Genomic DNA, 23,346 nt, shown 5'->3' with positions numbered 1-23,346 from the left:
ATTTTTATATAATTATTTATATGTTTATATAATTATATATCTAAGTATACATTATTTTAGTTTCCCAAACCCTCCGCCTCGGATTATCATCGGGGAGCAAGGCAGACCCTCGAGGAAGGAAAGGGAGGCCGGGGGAGGAGGAAGTTGGAAGGTCCCTTGGCTAAAGATCTCTCGTTCCCAGAAAAAAAAAAAAGGGGGGGGGCGATTTTACCGACACGGACGGCGCAATCCGTCCGGTTTGTAAAGGCACAAGCACCGATTCTGGGGAGGGAAACCCAGGGCTCCCCTTTCAAGATCTTAGTTGGAGACCCGAAGGGGTGAAATCCGTATTTCATTAGGGATAACAAGACCAAAGACGCAGATCTGGAGAACATCCGGAGGGGGGTGGGATACGAAGACCCAGCAAACGCCTGAAGCTTCGTTGCAGCCTCCGGTTTGAGGGAAGGGGGCAAAGCGGCCAAGACCGAGATGGCCGAAGATGCTGCCGAAAGCCACTAAAGCGCACCTGCTGGTAGTCGTCGTCCCTCGGGCGGAAAGCGTTGGGCACGGGTCGCAGGCTGAAGCTCAAATGGGGGAGCCCGTGCAACCACGACGTCCACCAGGGCGCGAGATACTCGGCCCGCGCCGCCAGCAACATCGCTCCTGTCCCTGCTGGCAGCAGCGGGCCCTCCAAGCGTCCGCTCGCACCCGCTCGCGCCGGTTCCACTCCCGCACGCCGGCCGGGGACCCTGCCTCCCGCGTGCCGCCTCCTCGCGGAGCTCGCCCACCAAGCCCCGTCCCCCTCTTTTTCTTTTCTCTCGAGCGGCAAAAGGGCGCGGAAGCTTTCAGGGTTGCAGCCGACACCCCCTACAGGATGTCGGAGACGGTGCTTAATAGAATAGGAATAGTATACAATGCAATGCAATGCAATGCAATACAATACAATACAATGCAGAATAGAATCGAATCGAATCGAATCGAATCGAATAGAATAGAATAGAATAGAATAGAATAGAATAGAATAGAATAGAATGGTATAGAATAGAATTCTTTATTGGCCAAGTGTGATTGGAGACACAAGGAATTTGTCTTTAGTGCATGTGCTCTCAGGGTTCATAAAAAGACAAAAGATACATTCGTCAAAAATCATAAGGTACAGCACTTAATGATAAGTCGTAGGATACAAATAAGCAATCAGGAAACAATATCAATATAAATCGTAAGGATACAAGCAACAAAGTTATAGTCCTGGAGTCATAAGTGGGAGGAGATGGGTGATAGGAACAATGTGGAGACTCATAGTAATAGTAATGCAGCCTTACTGAATGGTTTGACAGTGGTGAGGGAATTATTTATTTAGCAGAGTGATGGCGTTTGGGGAAAAATTGTTCTTGTGTCTAGTTGTCTTGGTGTGCAGTGCTCTATAGCGTCATTTTGAGGGTAGGAATTGAAACAATTTATGTCCAGGATGCAAGGGGTCTGTAAATACTTTCGTGGCCCTCTTTTTGACTTGTGCAGTGTATAGGTCCTCAAGGGAAGGCAGTTTGGTAGCAATTGTTTTTTCTGCAGTTCTGATTATCCTCTGAAGTCTGTGTCTGTCTTGTTGGGTTGCAGAACCAAACCAGACAGTTATGGAGGTGCAGATGACAGACAGGCTCAAAGGGTTTCCCTGGCTCGGAGCTATTTTTGTTTTTCCTGTCAGTTGAGGGCACAAAGGTTTGCTTACCGGTCTCCAGGCGAAAAGAAAGAAGGCTCCCCCCAACCACCCCCGCCTGGAGGATGTCCTCCCCACCCGTGGGAAACCCACTCATGCCAAGTTATGAGGATTGCACACAGGAGTATTTCAAGGAGGTTGTGTGTGGGAGGAACAGAGGGGTGGGGATTACTGCTCCTGCCACTCCCTCCCTCTGAAATAGAATGCAGACTTTGGAACCATCATATGGATCATTGGTTTTTAAAAATATTTCATTCAAAGTAGTAAATTAGAATGCTTTCACTATTAGTATTAATATTAATAAGTTATTTCGGGTTTCTCACATGCTCTTAATTACTGGATAACTCTTCAGTGATTAAAAAAATGGAGAAAGGTTATACTGACATGGAATGAAGTGGAAATAATTTAATCTTATTCTTTAAAGGGCTCTGGAAAAAAAACCCATTTTAGTTCATTCAAGAATATGTTCTATTACCTGAAAAATGTATACTCTGGTTAGCTGGTCCTGTGGTGATTCACTGTGTTGTCATAAATACCATGAAACAACGAAGGAAAGAAAATATATTCATGTACCCGTCTTATTACCACAATTGAGCCTAAAATTTCAATTGCTAAATGAGACAACTGTTAAGTGAATTTTGCCCCATTTTATGACTGAGTCACTCAGTTGTAAAGATACTAATGTGATTAAATGAACCCGGCTTCCCCATTGACTGCGCTTGTCAGAAGGTTGCAAAAGGTGAGCACATGACCCTGAGACATTGCAACTGTCATAAATACAGGCCAGGTGGCAAGCGTCCAAATTTTGACAAGGTGACCAAGGGGGATGCTACAACGGTCGTAAGTGTGAAAAACAATCATAAGTTTTTTTCCAGTGCTGTTGTATCTTTGAAGTCACTAAAAGAATGGTTGTAAGTCGAGGACTACCTACGGTATTAAACCCGTACACTCCATTCACCTTTTCCATGAGGATTTATTTTGACCTCTTCCCCATCGGTCCCAGCTATTTCACCACACAGCTTGTCTGTGGTATCAGCTCCAGCAACAAGGCTGAACTATGGACAGAGATGTGTATAAGGGAAAAGGAGAATTTGCAGACACAGCTAAACAACTTGTTTTTTTCCCCCATGAACCAAGATAGAAGAGATGCTGATTATTCACTGCTAGGTCTTCTTCATATTCTTTGTTTGCCTTTGAACTGATCAGTAAGAGCTGAGGCTGACAGTATCCCTCAGTGGGCCAGGTTTCACCAAAGGACTCCCAGTTGTAGCCTCTCACTGTATTTAATTATTTAAATTTTTAAAAATTCCAAATGTAATACAATACAGATAATGTGTATGATTGCTACCAGTCCTCTCTCTCCATGTCTAAATTGTGTGCTATGGAAATATCCCTGTAGGTAATAAATCATATGCAGATTTCTTTTCTGGATTAGTACATGGAGTTCAGATTTGCAGTTCTTCCATCTTTTCAGTGACGTTCACACATAATTTTTAGCATGATAAGTATAAATAAATATAATCTAATAAAAGAAATAAGGAATAGGAGCCTCTTGAAACTCTAAAGCACAATGGATACATCCATCATATTAAGCTAAAAGCCATTGTGTTACTCGGTGTATTGTGTGCACTCCAGTTTCTTTCTACAAAAACTTCTTAAAATTTCAATGAATAAATTGCACTGAGATTCAGCTGGATCTACATGTATATACACGTACAGTTATGTGCATACATCAAACAGGACAAGCTTATCTGATTGCTTCTAAATCACTGACAGCATTATTTTTATGCACCCATCAGTACACATAGGATTTTATAGAATTGTACAGCAGCAACAAGAGTCAGATGCTTAGCCTCTGCACAATAAATCTGAAGAGGAGAGTGAAGAATGAACTTAAAGGCTACTCCTGTAGCCATCAAGGCCAGCACTATTTTCATTTCTGTTGTAACTGTAAAAGGAGATTTGTTCTTCTGTCTTATGATAAGTGAAAGGATAATCAAAAAATAGATTTAAAAAGAACTGTAAGAGACATTTTTTGTGAGAAGATACATTTTATGAAGACAACAATCCCATTTACTCATACAAACCAAGCTAACTCAAAGCTAGTAAAATAATAATCAGGGCTTACTGAAATGTGCTATGAGCAAGAGGCTAAATTTTGTGTATAGGGACTGGGTTATTCTGCTATGCAGTAAGTGTAAAGCTGCCCTTTGGAATCGCTTCCCTCTAAATAAGGGCAGTAATCTCATCACTTATTTAAGCACCATACATAAGTGATTTTCTGGGTCTAGTGTCTGTTCATCAAACAGGCTGCCCTTTCATCTATAGAAATTTAGCCAAAGGAGATGGAGAAGGGCCACAGAGTCAACCAAAGTTACTATTGTCTGCTGCCAATCCTTCATTCTAGTATTCAGCCAAAACAAACAATGGTAAAAAAATATTATGTCAATGGACACTAATGGAATGAGGAAACCTGGAAAGGCCAATTCATTTTCATTTAAGCCATCTTCAGGAAACTGCAGGAAATTTCTTTTTGACTTTTGGAAAAAGTATGTGTGAAAATGAATGCAGGCCAACACAACTTAGTTAAATTGACCTTAAGTGGTTTCTTTAGAGCTGGTCTTTTACTAGAGTACTTTCCTAAAAGGCTTGGCAACTGTGTAGTTTCCTGAGAATGGAATACCTGGACCTGCATGTCGGTTGGTTATGTGCCATCAAGTCATTTTCGACCCCTAGCAGCCACATAGATAGATTTTCTTCATGACAATCTATCCATTAGGTCGGGTAGGTGTCCCAATTGTTTACTCATCACTACCATAATAGGGCTGCTGGCCATTCTCTTCTTCTCTTTCCTTCCACCGTTCCCAGCATTAAAGCCTTACCTAGAGAGCTTGGTTTTGCATAATATGTCCGAAGGAGGATAGTAGGAATTGTAATTTCTACTATCTAGCTTTATAGTAATTAATTTTAGAAATGTACAGATTCACTGAAATTTATTTATTTTACTGGACAGATATGTTGCTGTACCAAGTGTGATTCTGAGCAACGTACAAAACAATAAGATCTAAGAACTAAGAACTCCCTAGAACCAAGGAGAAATGTCCTGAATAATTAATCAGTGGAATAATTGTTAATAATTATTAATAATTAATCAATGGAACAGCTTGCCTTCAGAGGTTGTGGGTCACTGGAAGTTTTTAAGAAGTGACTGAAAAGCCATTTCTCTGAGACAGTATAGGACAGCGATGGGGAGCGTTTTTCTGTTTGGGTGCCTGTTCTGACCCCACGCCTGTGAATAAACCAGAACACAGGCTTGGCTATTTGCCACTGTTTAATTACTGAGATAATGAATCCTTTGGCTGAGGGCCCAGACAACTCACGTTCAATAGAGTAACTCTGCAGCAACCCAGATAATTCAAATGAAGCAACACAGATAGTCCAAACGAACAGACACGGCTAGAATACACAGATAGATACTAATTTGAACGGTTGTTTCCTGCAAACGTCCCCTCCCAACGCCTCACCTATAATCTCTCTTGGGAGGGGCCAATCCACAACCACCTGTGCTTAATCATCTTCTGTGAGTCTGCCTACGAAGTTGCTGCCTCCGTTTCTTAGCCCTTCTCAATCTAGCATCAGGGACAAACTGCCTTTGATCCTCCCCACTGCTCCATGCCTCAAGTGCCTCCTGGTGGCCAACCAACCTCTCTGGTCCCTGCTCTGAGTCTGAACCCTGCACAGGGTCCTCCACATCGTCCAGGGCAGACTCATATGTTTCCTTGCTATCTGAGTCCATCAGCAGCTCAACTGGATCCTGCTGGGCCACAACAGGTGCCAAAAGGGCCCGCATGTGCCCACACCATAATGCAATGCCTTACGCCCTACACATGTACGCACAACCCCCCAGCCCCCCTGCACATGCGCACATTCCTCACTGAAGCCTCCAGACTTCTGGTAGGCCCATTGGGCTGTTTTTCGCCCTCCCTAGGCCTCAGGAAAGCCTCTGGATGGCAAAAAACGGGCCCAACGGACCTACCAGAAGTTCAGAAATTAACTTCCGGTTTGCCTTTGGGCGCATGTGTGGGGGAGGGCGGGGGGGCAGAGTTTTTTCCTGAAGCCTGGGGAGGGTGAAAAACAGCCCTACAGCAAACCAGAAGTTAATTTCTGAACTTCTGGTAGGCCCGCTGGGCCTGTTTTTCATCATCCACAGGCTCTGGAGGCTTTCCTGAAGCCTGGGAGAGCGAAAATGGCCTCCCCCACCCTCCAGAAGGCCGAAAATCAGCTGGCCAGCATGTGCATGTGTGCTGGAACTGACATAGGGCAAGCCTCACATGCCTTCATATATTGCTCCACGTGCCACCTGTGGCACGCATACCATAGATTCGCTATCATGAATATAGAGTCTCCTGCTTGAGCAGGGGGTTAGACTAGAAGACCTCTAAGGTCCCTCCCAACTCTGTAATTTTGTATTCTGTAGATTACACAATAATATAAGCATAATAATGTAAAATAACATTGTAATAAACAAAGTCTGTAGAGATTCTCAGTCATCTAGGTCATGGTTGTCCCAAAGGTGCTTTTTTAGGACTTCTTGTCGTTTCTTTGAAGATGTTCCGCTTCTCATCCAAGAAACCTCTTCAGCTCTGATAGGATAGTGGAGAATGGAAGGATTTATATTCCTTGCAGACAGCTGGTCATTTGCATCCTTTTAGAGGGTCATTGAAGCACTTGGAGGTTTATGTGTCTGCAATTTTTTTTCCTGGAAATCCATTCCTACTCCCACACCATTCAAAGGGTGTTTATCCCAAACTGCATAGCTAAAGGTCTGTAGAGATTTTCAACCATCCAGGTTATGGTTGTCCTAAAGATGCTTTTTCTGGAGGCAACTGGTCTTTCTTGTTTTTTCTTTGAAGACGTCTCTCTTCTCATCCAAGAAGCTTCTTCAGCTCTTTCCCACTATCCTGTTGGAGCTGAAGAAGGATTGTAATAAATAATATCCCACATGCAGAGGTTCAATCATGATACCATCCTGATCGGAGAGCTTAAAATGCTCCCTTAGCTCTCAAAGACCCCCTGAGACAGCCTGTTCTAAGTAGATTTATGAAAAGGATGTATCAGAAGGAACACTGTTCTACAGAAAGGATCTGTAACTGAGAAAGTCTAAATCTGGGATGCCTGCATAGACCATGTGGGGATAGGACCTGGGGGAACCATGTCGTCTGGATCTCAGAGAAGAAACAGATTGGTGAGAGAAACTGGCCCTGCAGATAGCCAGAACCTGAATCATGAAAGATGTCTACTATCAAACTGAGTTGCCCTTGGAAACAAATGATACAGCTCTTGAAGAAGTGTACATTGACATAGCAACAGCAATAGCACTTAGACTTATATACCACTTCACAATGCTTTACAGCCCTCTCTAAGCGGTTTACAGAGTCAGCCTATTGCCCCCAACAATTTGAGTCTTCATTGTATCCCTTTCGGAAGGATGGATGGCTGAATCAACCTTGAGCCGGGTGAGATTCGAACTGCCAAATTGCAGTCAGCCGGCAGTCAGCAGGAGTAGCCTGCAGTACTGCACTCTAACCACTACATTATCACAACATATTTTCTAAACCACAGTCTGAGATTGCATTTGGATTGGTTGCAGTTTCCAGGCAGTCTTCAAGGATAGTAAATAAGTGAGATAATAAATTAAGCTTGATTGATTGTCCAAAGGAGAGGAACAAACTTTTCCACTATGTAGCAGCACATATAAATCCTGGGATAGATTAGCAGATCTAAATTATAAAATACTGTTAAATAGTATTCTTAATTATTGTACAACACAATTCAAGGAAAATAAACTCATTTGATTATCAGATATGTGTTTCAGATCCCTGGATGCGTAAGGGTATCAAGAGACAGTTTGGCGAGGAAGAGTATAAATTACTTGTGACTCTAGGCAAGATCGGTGATATTTTTGTCACCAAACCAGCGTTCTGTTTTTTAAAAAATATCCATTTTATTATTTTTAAACAGGAAAAAAGATTTAAATTATGCTTAAGGAGCAAGTTACAATTCATTTCCATATATTATCTAAATAGCTTAAATCTGAGCAGTGATTTATTCTTAATGAGGACTTTTTCACAATTCTATCATATTTTCTCCCACTTCAAAGGAAAATTACTCTACTAATGTGAAAATATGCTTTTTCTGCACCTATCTCATTTGTGAAAAGGAACTTCCTTGGCATTTAAAGACTTGCTTAAAACAAATTGTATGTGTGTAAAGCTTTTTCAAAACTTTCATTTGAAAGAGAATATTTTGGTGGGGCAACAAGAGGAAATTAACCAGACAGCTTAACAGGCTATTCTTTGTAGGCTCTATGAATCATTGTACCAATGGTCTGTATTTATAGCTTCCAAGAATTTATATTCTTTAGTTAATAGAATGTATAAATCCCAAAGATTTTCCAGTCTGAGGTCATGACTTCCAGCCTGATGCAATTAATCTTTAACATCTAACTGAAGGGTCCTTTCAGGGTAATGGTAATTAGCACATGATTGGAATGCTACATCCTATGATGCTAGACAAGGAGTCTTTACATGCATAGTGGTAGGATTTATGCTCCATTAGATACTTCAGGCTTGTTTAAAAATAATAAGAGAACCTGAATCCTTCAGGTTTATTCTCTCATTTGTATGTTCCTTCCTGATTTAGCATGTTACATTTACATTGCACAAATTGTTCTTGTCTATAGACTAAAACTACAAATTAGTTCAAGAAACTGAGCAAATAAGGAAGTTGTGTAACAGCCATGATTTTCTCCCAAGATTTGTCATTATCTCTGAACTTAACTATAGCAACCCCTGGTGTGGTGCATGTCAATTCATGTATCTTTGTATTCTTTTGTAACCTAATGTGGTCTGACATAAAATGCCACCTATGCCAATGCATCTGTTCCATTTTGATATAATTCTTCCGGGACACAGGAATAGAAATACTGACAAACTTTAAAGCTTAGTCATTAAAATATATATTCTATATGGTATGGTCTGAAGGGTTAATATGCAGAGATTAACCCACTGAATTCAGATGTCAAACTGGTTAAAAAAGTAGCTATTTCTTCCAAAGTACTGTGCATTTATTGTTAGTGAAGACAAAATCATGTATGGCAAAGCTACTTGAGTTTCTTCTCCACTTTAAGTGGATTTTCTGAATTTAATAATATTTTGGGCCCCAAGTTTCTTTTCACAGGAAAAAATCTCCTCCAATTAGGTGGAGATAGCAGCAAAATCACTATTCTCTGTGTAAACTGCTGGAAAAAATTTTTTTTTGGTTCGTCTGCTGTATCTATACCTTTCTATTTGTGGAAATGGAAGTCAGAATCAAAGCCATGCCTTATTTCAAAAAGTACGAAGAAGTGACTAGCAAAAATATCTGGCTATAATTTTCCTCTTGGATTTAGATAAATTGTCCTAGAGTTATCAGTTTGTACCTCAGATGAGGACTACAGCCAAGAAATTAAAAGACACTTGCTCCTGGGGATGAAAGCCATGGCAAACCTAGACAGCATACTAAAAAGCAGAGACATCACCCTGCCAAGAAAAGTGCGTATAGCCAAGGCTATGATTTTCCCAGTTGCAATGTATGGCTGTGAAAGTTGGAACATAAGAAAGGCTGAGCGCCAAAGAATTGTGGCCTTTGAACTATGGTGCTGGAGAAGACTCCTGCGAGTCCCTTGGACTGCAAGGCAATCAAACTGGTCAGTCCTAGAGGAGATCAACCCTGGCTGCTCTTTAGAAGGCCAGATCCTGAAGACGAAACTCAAGTACTTTGGCCACCTAATGAGAATGAGATAATTCAGTCTTTTTGCAAATACACAAGACGGGAGAAATGCTACTCAAGGATGTAACTCAAAATGATGCTTAATTTAAAGAGTGTTTAGAGAAATTGATAACTCAAATCCATATTTAACATCTCTTTCTGCAGGCCTGACAGATTCTTTGCTGATTCCCTTCTTATGCCTATGCAGCATAAAGTGTTCCATTCACTTCTACCACTGGAACAATGAGCACAACCAACAAATGTTAATTTTCACAGGCAGATAAAAAGCTTCTAGTCTTTTTCTGACAAACAATTCCCTAGTGTAGAACAATACACAGTAGGAAGCATGGTTACTGTGTCAGTGACAATTAGAGACCAAGTGAACTGACCGGATATGAATTGTAGCTGAAGCTGAAGCTTCCAATGCATTACCTTCCTGCTTGATTTTATACCATCCACTTGCATTTTATAATATTGAGAAATTCATCTCACAAAACTTGCACTAGGGGCTTGTTATTAATGGGTTAGTGGTAGTCATAATTGTAATACTGAATGTATAATTACAATTCTGAGGCCTGGGATTTTTATTCTTTTCCCTCTAGGATGATGAGCCATCAAATAACATTATATATTGCAAGTTGTTATAATCCACAAAGGAAAATTTGTTGTAAAACAAGACCTTATTCATACTACTACATTTTACTCATTTAATTGGGTTCTCTTAATCTAGTTTTAGGACTTGTGTAGAGACAGATCAATTTTTAGGTCATATTTATGCAGAAATATTGGAAATTCAAAAAGGTTGACAAACACTTAAGCTTCACTGTATTTTCTGTGGCAGAAAAGTTACCAACCTTTTTTGTACTGAAAGATACCCAACACTACCATATTCTAATCAAAATGCTGCTCAGCAGCCTTAGCCTGTATCTTTACAATTAAAATGCTGGAGTATATATATTCAAAAATAGAAAAGACTTAGGAAGCCATTCTTACTGCATTTATGTTTCCTCTGAAGCTATAGAATTGTGTGTAAGACTGAGCAGTATCACCTCTTATTTTATCCCAATTACCCGTCAGATAAATTAGGCTAAGAGCAAGCAATTTAACACTTGTGAGCTCCATAGTTGAGTGGGAACTTGAATCTAACCATCCCAGCCTAATACTTTACCATCTCATTAGATAGGTAAAAAACTACTCTAGGATTAAATTAGAATTTGGCAGACACTCCCTATGAAAATCATATCATCCACATCAGTACTGTATGGCCAGCAAACTAAGATTTGTTTCTTAAGTCTTTTGCATTCTTAACACAGGATATTTATAATTTAGTCAACAAATTAAATAAGTTGTACGCTGTTGTGTGGTATGTTTGTAATGATCTAGAAACGTAACAGAATACATTGAAACAATTTTTCCTAAATCCCATTTTATTTTTGTAATCCAGCATGAAAAGCCCAGTTTTCAAGAAAATTCTTATAAACAGATGCTGGTAAGTCTTAACCACTGATCTGGTAATTATGGCAAGCAGAAATTCCATTGGACATTAGGAGGATGTTGAAGTATCATAACTTAAAACCTTACTGGTAAACTAGCATGAAGACTGAGGTTTCATCTCAGCTGAACAGTTTTTCAGGCAGCCAATAAACATCTTCCACATGTTCTTCCTCTGCAAGACCCTGCTATCTGAATCTACCTTTATCTTTCTTCTGGACAAGGAGACATACCTTGAAATATAGCATTGCTGTTTTTATTTTCCGCCTCTGGGCTTGATGAGTATCAAGAAGCATTCTTGGAAATAAAAATGCTAGGGGAATAAGCTCCATAGCATGCCGGTTTTCCATTTTAAAAGATATGAAAAACCTCTGTACAGCAAGAAGTCTGACAGCTGCAAGAAAATTATTCGTAGGTACCTTGGCGCCTATGGGCATCACAGCGTATCTTAAAATGCTGTATAAGATTATAAGATTTAGAACCCCTGCTTGCTATGATGACCAGATCAGTAGTTAGACTCAAGATTTAGCTATGGGAAGAAAGCTGGCAGTGGTCGATGGAAACATACTCTTGATATACTGAAGACCTTCCCCTGCATTATTAATGAACATCGTTTAGAGCCAACAAGAGGCTTTCAAAACAAGATCTGGAATGAATGAATACCCCCTCTGCAGGTTGCATGCTATTAAAACAGAAAGCTTATACTGACAATTCTATTATTAGTGTTTCAGCTTTCGAAAAACAAGTGAGAGGGAGATGCCTCCTGATCTTGGTTTGTTAGAACAGCCTCCCTAGCCTGGTCTACGCAGATGCACTGGGTTGAAATTCCCAATATATCTAAATATGCCTGCTTTGGAGAAGCTACTTAAGGAGGCTTCATGCCAACTTGCATCTTATTCCAATATTCAAGAATTATATTTGCAAGAGGTCATCTCACGTGCATCAGAACTGTAACCACTCTAGGCCAGAACTGCAGGTGGGAGCTGCACAATGCAGTACCCAAATCAATCCTATTTCAAAATTAAGAACAGATGCTTTTTGTCCATGCCTATTGATTTCACACTATGGAAAGTCAATATTAGGCGAGTTATATTTCCTTCCAAGCTACTCGCAGAAAAATATGACACTGACGAGAGAAAGAGTTCATTCCTTTATTACAATCCACCGGCCAAATTCCAAAGAGGACAGATTCACTTCAGTTCTTTTACTGCCAAACCTGGAGAAAAAAGAGAAACACATACTGAAGAAGAGCAAAGAGACAATATTCTCATTATTTCTGTTTGTAAAACTATCATTTTTAGCCATTTCCCCAAACATGTTGTCTAACTTTGAAAGGAGACCTTCCAGAGCAAGTGCAAGAGCATAATTTGCAGCCTCATAGTTTTTAATTGGTGGCTTGATATAAATGTCACTAAACATCTAAAATTATCTATGTTCTTCTTCAAAATGACATCTCTTTATTCTATCCAGCAGGGACCTTGAATCTGATGGCCTAAATGCAGCCTCCCAGCTCTACAATATTCCCTACTACACAAGTGACATTTAGACACAGGGTTTTAATGTCAGCTTATTAGGCTGACATTTCATTTGTATCTTGCTGCAAAACTCAAAACTCTCCCATTTGCCACATCCTTTGATAGATATTCATTACACTGCTTTTCAGTCATTTCCCTCTAAATCTGTTCTGCATGGTTAACGCCCCCTCCCAACTTGTTGTCAATTCTGAAACAATACTTGGTGCTCATATAAAATATGTATTATTTGGATTAATCTACTACAAATCTACTTTCTTCTTCTTTTTTTGGGAAAAGTTTTTTTCCCCATAACCACTCTTACATCATTAATCTTACAGTGTATCATCTGGGTACAAACCTATTGCTTTCTGTGATCATTTCATTTCATTCAGTCACCTTATATTTTTAACACGAACTAAGCACCGCTTTATTGTTTTCCTTAAATCTGAGTTATCCATTAAAAACAAGCTTTCATTTTGATATCAACAAGGAAAATATATTTCTATTTGTTAAGCAAACAGCACAGTAATTTGGTTTACAATGCAATGGGATTTAAGTGATTAAATCCCACTAACTTTGAAAGGATATGCTGTACTCATTGACTGAAATCAATGGAAATTAAACTTCCTTAACTATAGTTTTCTTTTCAGGGGAAAAACACTGTCCTTCTAAGAGATAATGCCTAATTAATTCAACAGTATCAAGTGACTTCAGCCAGTTTACAGATTCAATTTTAAGCTAATATACCTGCAGATTAGGATCAATTTCAAATCAGTTTTGGACATATAGTTTGGTTCTTGTTGAATGAAGAAAATGGCTTTTCAATTTATCACTCACTAGTGTGTGGCTAAATGTTTCATTTTATTCATATCATTTAACAGTTCCATAAAACTGTTGGAAGATTTCATCCTGAAATTTGCAGTTTGTGTCAAAATACAGATAATATTCAGACTGATTCTTTTACAGCCCTCCTAGAATTAGATCAAGAGATCCAATACCAATGCCTGGGTATGAAGCAAATCACCAAAGGAGTAACTCAGCCGTGATAGAGGCATTTTTATTTAGTAATGCTGACTTTGGAATAATAATTTAATCAATGCTGGATAAAATAAGCAAATGTAGTTCACAGCTCAGCAGTTTCTCTGCACTTGGCTTTGACCTCAGACAAGAGCTGTAATCGGGAATGCCTCCATCCATCTTAGGTGACTAGCGAGAGAAGATGTGGTCAGAATAACTGATGCCTTAATACTTCACATCTGGAGGATTGCAATAAGCTGAAAATTATTTAGAAATAACAATGGCCCATACCGCTGTAGCCAGGTTCTTTAGAGAAATTCCACTAGGAAAATAGGACTACTTTATCTAAATTGTTTCCAGGATCAATTCAAACTGCTGGCAATGATATTCAAAGTTCATTATCAACTAAAATATCTACAGGGCTGTTTTTCCTACCCATGACTACTTTGCTGGCTTCCCCATCCCACTTCTAATGTCTTGGATTGACATTAAAAGGAGGAACTTATAGCAATTCTGCCAGGCTCTGGAATTTCATATCAAGGTGGCCTCCCACTTTCATCTACTAAGGAGAAGTTAGGTGGGGGCTCCCCATTTTCTTTGATCTCTTAAAATGAATGAATCATCTAAATCAGTGGTTCTCAACCTTTGAAATGCCGCGACCCTTTAATACAGTTCCTCATGTGGTGTTGCTACTTTGTAACTGTAATTTTGCTACTGTTATGAATCTTAATGTAAATATCTGATATGCAGGATGTATTTTCATTATTACAAATTGAACATAATTAAAGAATAGTGATTAATTTGCCAATCTTGGTTTGGGAGCCAGGCTGGGATTTTCCAGGATAAAATGAACTCCCTGCCTCCCTCCAGCAGCAGTTCGTGGTTTACATGAGTTTCACTTTATTAAGTTTACTTTTTTTACATTCCGTTTCCCCCACCCACCCAGTTTTCTTTCTTTCTTTCCTTCCATTCCTCCTTCCCTCCCTTTTCTTTCTTTTTCTTTCTTTCCTTCCATTCCTCCCTCTATCACTTTTTTCTTTCTTTTTCTATCCTTCCATTCCTCCCTTCTTTTTTTCATTTTCTTTCTTTCTTTCCTTCCATTCCTCCCTCCCTCCCTCCTTTCTCTTTCTTTCTTTCTTTCTTTCTTTCTTTCTTTCTTTCTTTCTTTCTTTTTTTCTTTCTTTCTTCTTTCTTTAGAATCATTACAACCAGGCGTGGGACCGCGTAGCCGTTAATTCGTGCGAGCAATCTATTTAACACAGATTAAGAAGTTGCCCTTTAAATGGGATTTTAAACAGGTTTAAGATACATCGAACTGTGCTTCCATCCCGAGTGGAATTCCTCAGGACGGAAGGAATGGGTGGGTGGGGCCTGTCCTCACCTCCGGCCTCTCCTGCCAGCCCTTCCCAGGGGCCAAAAAGCCTCAGAGCTCAGGTTAGCCCGCAGAACAGGACCGGCGGCGGCAAAGGCGGCATCCAGGCCCAAGGGGGCCTTTAATCCCGGGATGCGCCTGCCTGGGCGAGAGCCCATCCTGCCAGCTGAAGCAGGTGGCCGAACTGCCCCACCAATCTCCTGCTCTCCGGGCACCATTGAGCCCGTTGGCTGGGCTGAAGCGGCATTGCCGACCACGCTCGCTTCGGATGTCCATCGGAGCCAAGGCTGATCCGCCACCCAGAAGAACCCGTCTGTCTCCCCCTTAAGCGCCTCGGCCTTTCCCTGGCGTGGAGACTGGGTGGGGCAGTGTCTGCGTTGCGCCTGGAGCCGGCTGCTTTGCCACCTGGCGCTCTTCATGCACCTGCCGCTTCAGGACATGCTCCTCAAGCAGCAGGTGCATGGGCGACGCCGGTGGAGGTGGATGGTCTTAGGCGACCTCTGTGAAAGGGTTGTTCGACCCCCAAAGGGGTCGCAACCCACAGGTTGAGAACCGCTGATCTAAGTATTCTCACTTTGATGTCACAGCATCCTTAAGCACGTAAAGTTAACTCTTCATACAAGGCAGTTTGATTTTATTTCTTCACGTTTATTTTTACGAAGCCTGTAATCATTTAATTTTTTCAAACTTGCCCAGTGCCCCAAATGGGGTTTTTTCATATACCATTCATAACAACTTAAGCCATTTTAGATTTATAGTTTGCCTTTTATCCAGGTGTTCAGAGCATCTTATATGGTATCCTGTGAGACAGGATTGGCAAAAAGAGTGACCCAATTAGAATACCCATCATCTTATGAAAGAACAAATAGACAAAACTATACACCTAAAAACTCGCAATAAGGATCAACTGGCTAAAATGTGGGACTATTTGCTTACTATTAATTTTATTGCATGTTGCACAATTCCACTTGTAAGTTCAACACATATGTGAAGCCATTGGGGGAGATCATCCGTGGTTTTGGGGTTGAGTATCATCTGTACGCTGATGATACCCAGCTGTACATTTCAACCCCAAACCACCCCAATGAGGCTGTCGAAGTGATGTCCCGGTGTTTGGAAGCCGTCGGGGTCTGGATGGGGGACAACAGACTCAAACTCAACCCCTCCAAGACCGAGTGGCTGTGGCTACCGGCACCTCGGTTCAGCCAGCTGATTCCATCGCTGGCCATAGGGGGCGAACAATTGCCCCCTGTGGAACGGGCGCGCAATTTGGGCGTCCTCCTAGATGCCCGGCTGTCAATGGATGACCATGTGGCAGCCGTGGCAAGGGGGGTGTTCCACCAGGTTCGCCTGGTGCGCCAATTGTGCCCCCTACTGGACCGGGATGCCCTGCGCACGGTCACTCATGCACTGGTGACGTCTCGCCTGGACTACTGCAACGCTCTCTACATGGGGCTGCCCTTGGGACGCGCCTGAAGACTGCAGCTAGTCCAGAACGCAACCGCGCGGGCTGTCATGGGGAGTACCAGGTACTCCCACGTAACACCTCTCCTGCGCGAGCTGCACTGGCTGCCTGTGGTCTTTTGGGTGCGTTTCAAGGTTTTGATTACCATCTTTAAAGCGCTCCATGGCACAGGACCTAGCTACTTGCGGGATCGCATCCTCCCACACACATCCCTGCGGCCAATTCGCTCTCACAGGGAGGGGCTTCTCCTGGTGCCGTCCACTAGGCAATGCCAACGGGCGACGCCAAGGAGTAGGGCCTTCTCTGTGATGGGCCCAACCCTCTGGAATGACCTCCCCCCCGACATTAGAACCACCACTGACTTCCGCTCCTTCCGACAAAAATTGAAGACTCACCTGTTCCGATTAGCAGGCCTGGCATAATTATAACTGTTACCTCCTGGCAGACATATTTTTAACTGGTTATTTTAGGGGAATTGCTTTTAAATTTAATTTATGTGATATTTTTAGGGGTTTTAAAATTATATTTATATATACTTTACTCAGCTGTACAGTTCTTTTTAACCTCCTCCATATTTACCTATCTACCTATTTAACAATTTTAATTGTTCAGTTATTTAATTATATTATGATGTATTTCTTGTATGGACTGTACACTGCCCCGAGTCCCTTTTGGGAGAGGGGGCGGTCTAGAAGCGCAGTAAATAAATAAATAAATAAATAAATAAATAAATAAATAAATAAATAAATAAATAAATAAATAAATAAGTCAGTTACCTGGTGGCAGAGACTGCTTCAGTTTTTCAGCCTTTTCCTTATCTGTGATGACCAGGGTATACAGATATCGGCTGCAACGCACCTTGAACTTTACATTGTCTTTATTCTTCTTGATCTTAACAGCTATTGTATAAAAATATCAGGGTTATCATTATGCATTGATTATACTAAAGAACAAACTACCTAGTAAGGAACAGAATTTAATGTAATTTTGAGACAGAACATTTTATTACATCCACTTCATCTCATGACGACAGAGACAGTTGTGAAGTAGAACTAAGTTATCATACCTCTTTAAAAATGTTTTTGTTTAAATACCATACTGGAATAATCTTGAGGCTAATACTTGTTTACAGACTCATACATATCAAAAATACATAAAAACAAGCCAAAAACTAGTTTCTGTGATTTTATTACTAATAACAAGTACTTTGGCTTACCGTTTTAAGAGAAAATCTTTGAGCCCTTTAGAATAATCTGTAAACCTGCAATATTTTGACCAGCAATGTGATATCAGCTTGACTTAAGGCCAATTGGTACCGGTAGATTTTTATACCCCAATAATATGCACTATACTTTTAAAGAACATTTTGAGGCAACATTCACTATCTTAGAGAAAATATGTGAAACCTTAGGATAATCTTACAAGTAAGATTTAGCTTAAGAGTAAACTAAACTTAACTGCTCCAGGAATACAATACACTGGGATATTACAAAGAATCCAGGATGGTGGCAAAAGATCTGTAGGCTATTCTTACAATGTCCAGTGAAAATATTCATGGGTCTTCCATTAGTAAGTTACTGCAATAATTTCGATGGACAGAGAAGTCAAAAGGAATTTTTGGGGAGAAAAATAGAAATGTCATTTTTTTGAGAAAACTATCACATTTCTGCAAATGATTTTCATCCCAACCAGCATGCCAGTTGTGCTATCATGATTTGGGGCTGCTCTGCACTTTCGGGATCAAGAGGGGAATAGTCTGGACTATACTGAGAAGTTGAACAGGAGTCTATTTGCCTATAAACTGAAACGTAAGTGAATTTGGGTCATGCAGCACAATGATCCCAAACACACAAGCATATCTACGGATGATGACTGAAGCAAGAGAAAGTTTGCACTTTGGTATGGCCAAATCAAAGTCCCGATTTAACTCAAATGAATTGCTGCATGACCTAAAGCCAAAAGTTTCAGGTAAAGTAAAGGTAAATGTTTCCCCTGTATCCGACTTTGGGCATGGTGCTCATTTGTTTCTTAGCTGAAGGAATCCAGCCAGTCATGTGACCAGCATGACTATTCGCCAGGGCTGTCAAACTCCACACCGACGCCCAGTTTAGCAAAGGGGGAAAAAATCCTGATACGTCACATGATGCCACCGTGGTAATGTGAGTGTGACATCCCTGCTATACGCCAAGGTACATGGAAAACTGTTACCTTCCCACCGAAGTGGTACCTATCATAATTGAGTTGAAATAACTCTTTAAAGAGGAAGAGGCCAAAATATCCCCAAATAAATTCACAGGATTAACAGGGACAGGAAATTCCTTTGTTGAAATCACGGCTGCTTCAGGAAACATCACTAGTTGTTATGTAAAGATTCACATACTTTTCCCATCAAGTGTTCAATTATGGATATTTCTAAAGGGCTCACAAGTTGTATGCAGTTCTGCAGTACATTTCTAAGTTTCAAAACCATTATAAAGAAAAGCTTTGATTCAAGCATAATAGAATTCCCAATCTGTTTCTAAAATCAAACATGCATAAAATTATGTTTAATGGCAATTTCTTAGCTGATTATAATGCCCTAGAAATTTACCATGGTTAAGTAATGCCAATGAAAGCTACTACAAAACTTTATGGTTTTTAAATGACTCTAAATGACGCAAATTAAAACTGCTTTGGGGAATGTTTCACTATTAAGCTTCCAGTCATTTACTTAATGATGTTTTATATATGACAAAATATTCAGAGACATCACTTAAAGTGGCAAAAAGAGCCATTGCTTTTAAAACATGGACAGAGGGAAAGAGAATGCATGACTAGGATTTGGACAAGACCTGGGTTGCTATGGAACTTTTTACAAAGTTGATAGTGCCCACAATTAATATTAAAGAATACCATCCTAACGTAATTGATATTATATTTTCAGCATAAACTGAAATACAAGACTAAATCACACAACCATTATAATTAGTGAAACAAAGCAAAGAGCCCCAATTGGTACTCACATTTTGCATCTTTCCTCCTGGCAGTCAACAGAAAATCTTTGATCTCTTCAATTTTTCGAGGCTATAATAAATACAAGAATCAACATGACTCTGGCATCTAGTGTATTGTGAAAATACATTTTATTCCTGCAACCAAACTACTTTCCCTTTTCTGCCATGACCTTCTATTAAATAGAAAACTAAACTTTATGAACTCAGTTTTAGCAAGAAGTAATGTCATATAAGGAAGCAGATAGGAATGAATGTTAGCAATAAAGAGTATCTGTAGCTCAGAGCTGAAATGAGGGGTCCTTGGTGCTCTCTGAACTTGTTTACTTGCAGATGTTACATTACCAAACTAGGGAACATCATCAGTACTAGTGCTGGGACTAGCACTGATGATGTTCCCTAGTTTGCATAATGAAAAGTCTGTAAGTCAGGGATGTCAAACTGGCGTCATAACATGACATATAGGAACTTTCCCCTTTGCTAAACCAGGTGGGGGCGGGGCCAGCACGTGATGCATCTGGCCCACGGGCCGCAAGTCTGACACCCCTGCTGTAAGTAAACAATCAAGCTCAGAGAGCACCAAGGACTGCTCAATGAATGTTAAGACATAACAACCCAGTGACTAAGAGAGATATTGTTATTTTATCTTATAAATTGTAACAGTGTAGGAGAGAAGAAATCTGGGAAACTCTTCACAATATTCTGAGTGGCTTCACCTTAATGAGTTCGCTAATAAATGAGCCTGGAAATTCCTCTGTTTCCATATTTGCTCCTAATACTAGCATTAAAGACACCTAACTGCTGTCTATGTAATTCTTGCCTGTTAATCTTGCTCACTATGACTTTGAAAAACCATGTTATATCATCTGGACAAGTCTACTTCCCCATCCCTTTTCTCCTGAAGAGAATACAGGGGGATTGGTTGAATGCCATTTGGAGAAAACCTAGCAATTTTTCAATAAAAATGTTCATCATAAATTGTTCTTAAGGATCAAGGGTCGCTTGGGAGAAAACAGGCCTGACAACTAAAGGTAACTGGAGTATCTTCAAGCATGTCAAAAAACCCAGTCCATCCCCATGAAAAGACTTGCTGGGATAACATATGGAACATTTGTTGAAACTGCTACAACTTTCTTCAAGCTATAATTCTAAATCTTTCCTGCTGTTCCAGAATTGGAAATGCTGATGGACTGATAAGGTTTTGATTAGTGTTTTATACAATTAAGACTTTTTAGATGCTTTTGTAATTCCAACCTTTCACATAACTTGGATTAAGTAAAGTGACGAAGATCAATCAGAAGTTAGTGAAAGATTTCCATCTCCCCTTCCAAGTGGCATAAAACTTACCAAATGAACATTCTACTCCATTCTGATTATCTAAAAGCAACAGGCACATGCATCAAAGCATCTAGCTACAGCACAAATGAAGATGGTTACCCTATTCTGCTTTTAGCCAGGAAAGCTCTCAATCAAAAGTAGCATGTTTCAAAAACAAGATAGTGCTCGACTTACAACCAATTAAACCCAAAATGTCTGTTGCTAAGCGAAACAGTTAAGTGCGTTTTGCCCCATTTTACAACATTTCTTGCCACAGGGGTTAAGGGAATCACATCAGTTGTTAAGTTAGTAACCCAGTTGTTTAGTGTGAATCTGGCTTTCCCCGCTGACTTTGTGTGAAAAACGGTCATAGGCCACCGTTTTCAAATGGTCACAAAATGAATGGCTGCAAATTTGAGGACTACCAGTATTTTCACACCAAACTGTGTTCTTCCAGTTTCTTCTCCCCCAGTGCTAGTAACAGTACCTTTCATACACTTTCCTTATAGCAAGCAGAGACGGTTTCTTTGCGGCTATGTTAACCCCTCTGGGCTCAGATACTAATAGGCTCAAGTCAGGGTTACTACATTGATGGGAAACTTCCAGGAAATACTACAGATACAGACTGGATCACTTAAGTTGAAAAAAATATCCTGGAAGAAGGCAATGGCTAACCACTTCCATGGTTTATCTGGACAGAGGTCTTCAAACTTGGCCATGACTTGTGGACTTCAACTCCCAGAATATGCTGGCTGCAGAATTTTGGGAGTTTAAGTCCACAAGTCTTAAAAGTGGCCAAGTTTGGGGTCCCCTGATCTAGGATAACCACATGGCCTTACAGTAGTAAGAGCCAAGCTACATCTGAAAACTTACATTTTTTAAAAGTTGCTTTCCATTACTACTCTCCTAGAATAACCCTCCCCTCCCCCAGGTTTTGCTGCATTTAATATATGGAATGGACATAAGAGAGAAATCGGATGTAATTATTTCTCTTACTTTATTTCGTTCCATATATTACATTTAACACAATGTAAAAAAAAACACCACAAATAAAACTATGCCTGATTTGTTTAAAAACGTGAAAACGAAGTACGGGAACACATTTAAACATTAATGGAGCCTGAATGATGTTAGTATCAACATGCCCTTCGCGGAAAAAGGCATTTTTCCCTGTATCTTTTTCCAAACGACTTCTTTTAACTTTGGCATCATCAAAATAACCACAGATTCAGGAGCATCCGCCGCTTACCATGGCGAAGGGATTCTGGCCGCAGCTGCCTGCAGAACAGAAATCAAATCAAGAGTTAAGCGAGTTAATTGCCGGAATAGGGGGGGTTCAATCGCCGACTTATTTTCCTCCCGCCCTCCCTTTTTCGCCCCCCCCCAACATTCACGGTCACACATTCGGCACCTTAACACTCCTCCTCCGCCCTCTTCCCAGCTGCCCCCACCTGGATTCTCCAAGGATGCCAACGGATTGTAACCGCTGCTTACCGAGAAGCTCGAAACAACGGCAACAGCACCCGGGAGAGAAAAGAACAAGCACTTCCGCATCCGGGTAGTTAAACCCTGCTTTGAGCTTAAGCTACGGGAGCCGAGGAAGATCATAATAGCTAGCGAGGCAAAACTAGCTGGAACTCGGTGGTGTTGGAGTGGAAATGCGTGGAGCTTCTAAGCACTTTGTAGCTGGGTATTAGGGATGCCGTACTCATTGTAGGTGTCAAGTCAGTCTTGTATGTACGTGCCACTAGAAGTTTCAGAGTAGAATTTGCTTACTTGTGAACTGTTCCTACTTGCGAATTTAGCGCAAAATGCGCACGCTATGAAAAGCAGCAGTGCGGGTACAATTTGCAGCAGCATGGATTAAATGCATAAAAAATTAAGCCACCACCACCATGAAGATTAAAAAAAGTTTTCGTTGTCTTGTTCAATCAGAAGCAAAACAGAAACCAGTCCCGAATAAGCCCCTAAACTTAAATTTTATATTTATACTTTAGCTCTTATACTTAAAAAGAGCAAAAGGTAATTGAGGAGAGGAGGGAAACAGCAAGCAGCGCTCTAACAGCAAAGACTTCTACAAATTTGCATATTATGCATGCTATTTTATTTTTATTTTTAAAAAAATATTTAAAAATTTTTTTGTTCTCTATATACAATTATAGGTATACATTCACATAGTTATTATTCTTTTTTTACATTCATGGTTCTTATACATTTGTCATTCCATTTATAGAGTTATACAATTCCATTTGGGTTGCTTTGTTTACCATCCCTCGCCTGTTTTGACACCACCTTCTTCTCCCTCCTTCCCTTCTCTACTTCCTTCCTTCCTCCTTTCCCTTCCTTCTTCCCTTACCTCTCCCCTCCTCCTCTCTTCCTCTTCCCCTTCCTACCCACTCTCCTCCTCTCTTTCTCTCCTCCCTTCCATCTTCCTCTCCTCCTCTCTATCTTCCTTCCCTTCTCTTCCTTTCATCTCATCTCCTTTCCTTTCTCTCCCTCCCTCCCTTCTTTCTTCTTTCTTTATCTCCTTTCCCTTCCTTCTTCCCTTACCTCTCCCCTACTTCTCTCTATCAGTTCCCCTTCCTACTCACTCTCTCCTTCTCCCTTCCATCTTCCTCTCCTCACCTCTCTCTTCCTTCCCTCCTTTTCCTCTCATTTCCTCTCCTCCTCTCTTCCTT

The 23,346-nt window shown here is 40.6% G+C and overlaps 2 protein-coding genes across 5 annotated transcripts in view; both read right to left on the bottom strand.

The window, feature by feature from the left end:
* The window catches only part of TTYH2 (tweety family member 2), an 84,532-nt gene extending 83,788 nt beyond the window's left edge, over positions 1-744 (bottom strand). For all 3 annotated transcript variants that reach the window (XM_081939886.1, XM_081939888.1, XM_081939887.1), the window contains exon 1: positions 506-744. In XM_081939886.1, the coding sequence (XP_081796012.1) occupies positions 506-637 (132 nt within the window). In that variant the 5' untranslated portion in view covers positions 638-744. The remainder of the gene's footprint in view (positions 1-505) is intronic.
* Positions 745-12,130: 11,386 nt separating this feature from the next.
* On the bottom strand, positions 12,131-22,285 carry RPL38 (ribosomal protein L38). 2 transcript variants are annotated; one of them, XM_081941194.1, is made up of 5 exons: positions 22,163-22,285; positions 21,918-21,946; positions 19,364-19,424; positions 17,138-17,260; positions 12,131-12,209 (listed from the first exon to the last, which is right to left on the bottom strand). In XM_081941194.1, the coding sequence occupies exons 2-5, from the start codon at positions 21,918-21,920 to the stop codon at positions 12,184-12,186; spliced, it is 213 nt and encodes a 70-aa protein (XP_081797320.1). In that variant the 5' UTR covers positions 21,921-21,946; positions 22,163-22,285; the 3' UTR covers positions 12,131-12,183. The 2 variants fall into 2 exon arrangements, with proteins under 2 accessions (XP_081797320.1, XP_081797319.1); XM_081941193.1 differs by having other exon boundaries at positions 22,120-22,237.
* Positions 22,286-23,346: the final 1,061 nt, after the last annotated feature.

The sequence above is a fragment of the Natrix helvetica genome, assembly GCF_964273705.1.
Source record: "Natrix helvetica genome assembly, chromosome: 1".
Taxonomy (NCBI): Eukaryota; Metazoa; Chordata; class Lepidosauria; order Squamata; family Natricidae; genus Natrix; species Natrix helvetica.
This window is presented reverse-complemented; position numbering and strand designations above follow the sequence as displayed.

Bases quoted from the DNA above. Each gene is read 5' to 3' on its own strand.
- RPL38 (XM_081941193.1), bottom strand. From the start codon at position 22,222: ATGCGGAAGTGCTTGTTCTTTTCTCTCCCGGGTGCTGTTGCCGTTGTT. The intron at 19,425-21,917 runs GTAAGCGGCGGA...TATTTATTATAG, and splicing joins GCCAGAATCCCTTCGCCATG to CCTCGAAAAATTGAAGAGAT. The intron at 17,261-19,363 runs GTGAGTACCAAT...TTTATACAATAG, and splicing joins CAGGAGGAAAGATGCAAAAT to CTGTTAAGATCAAGAAGAAT.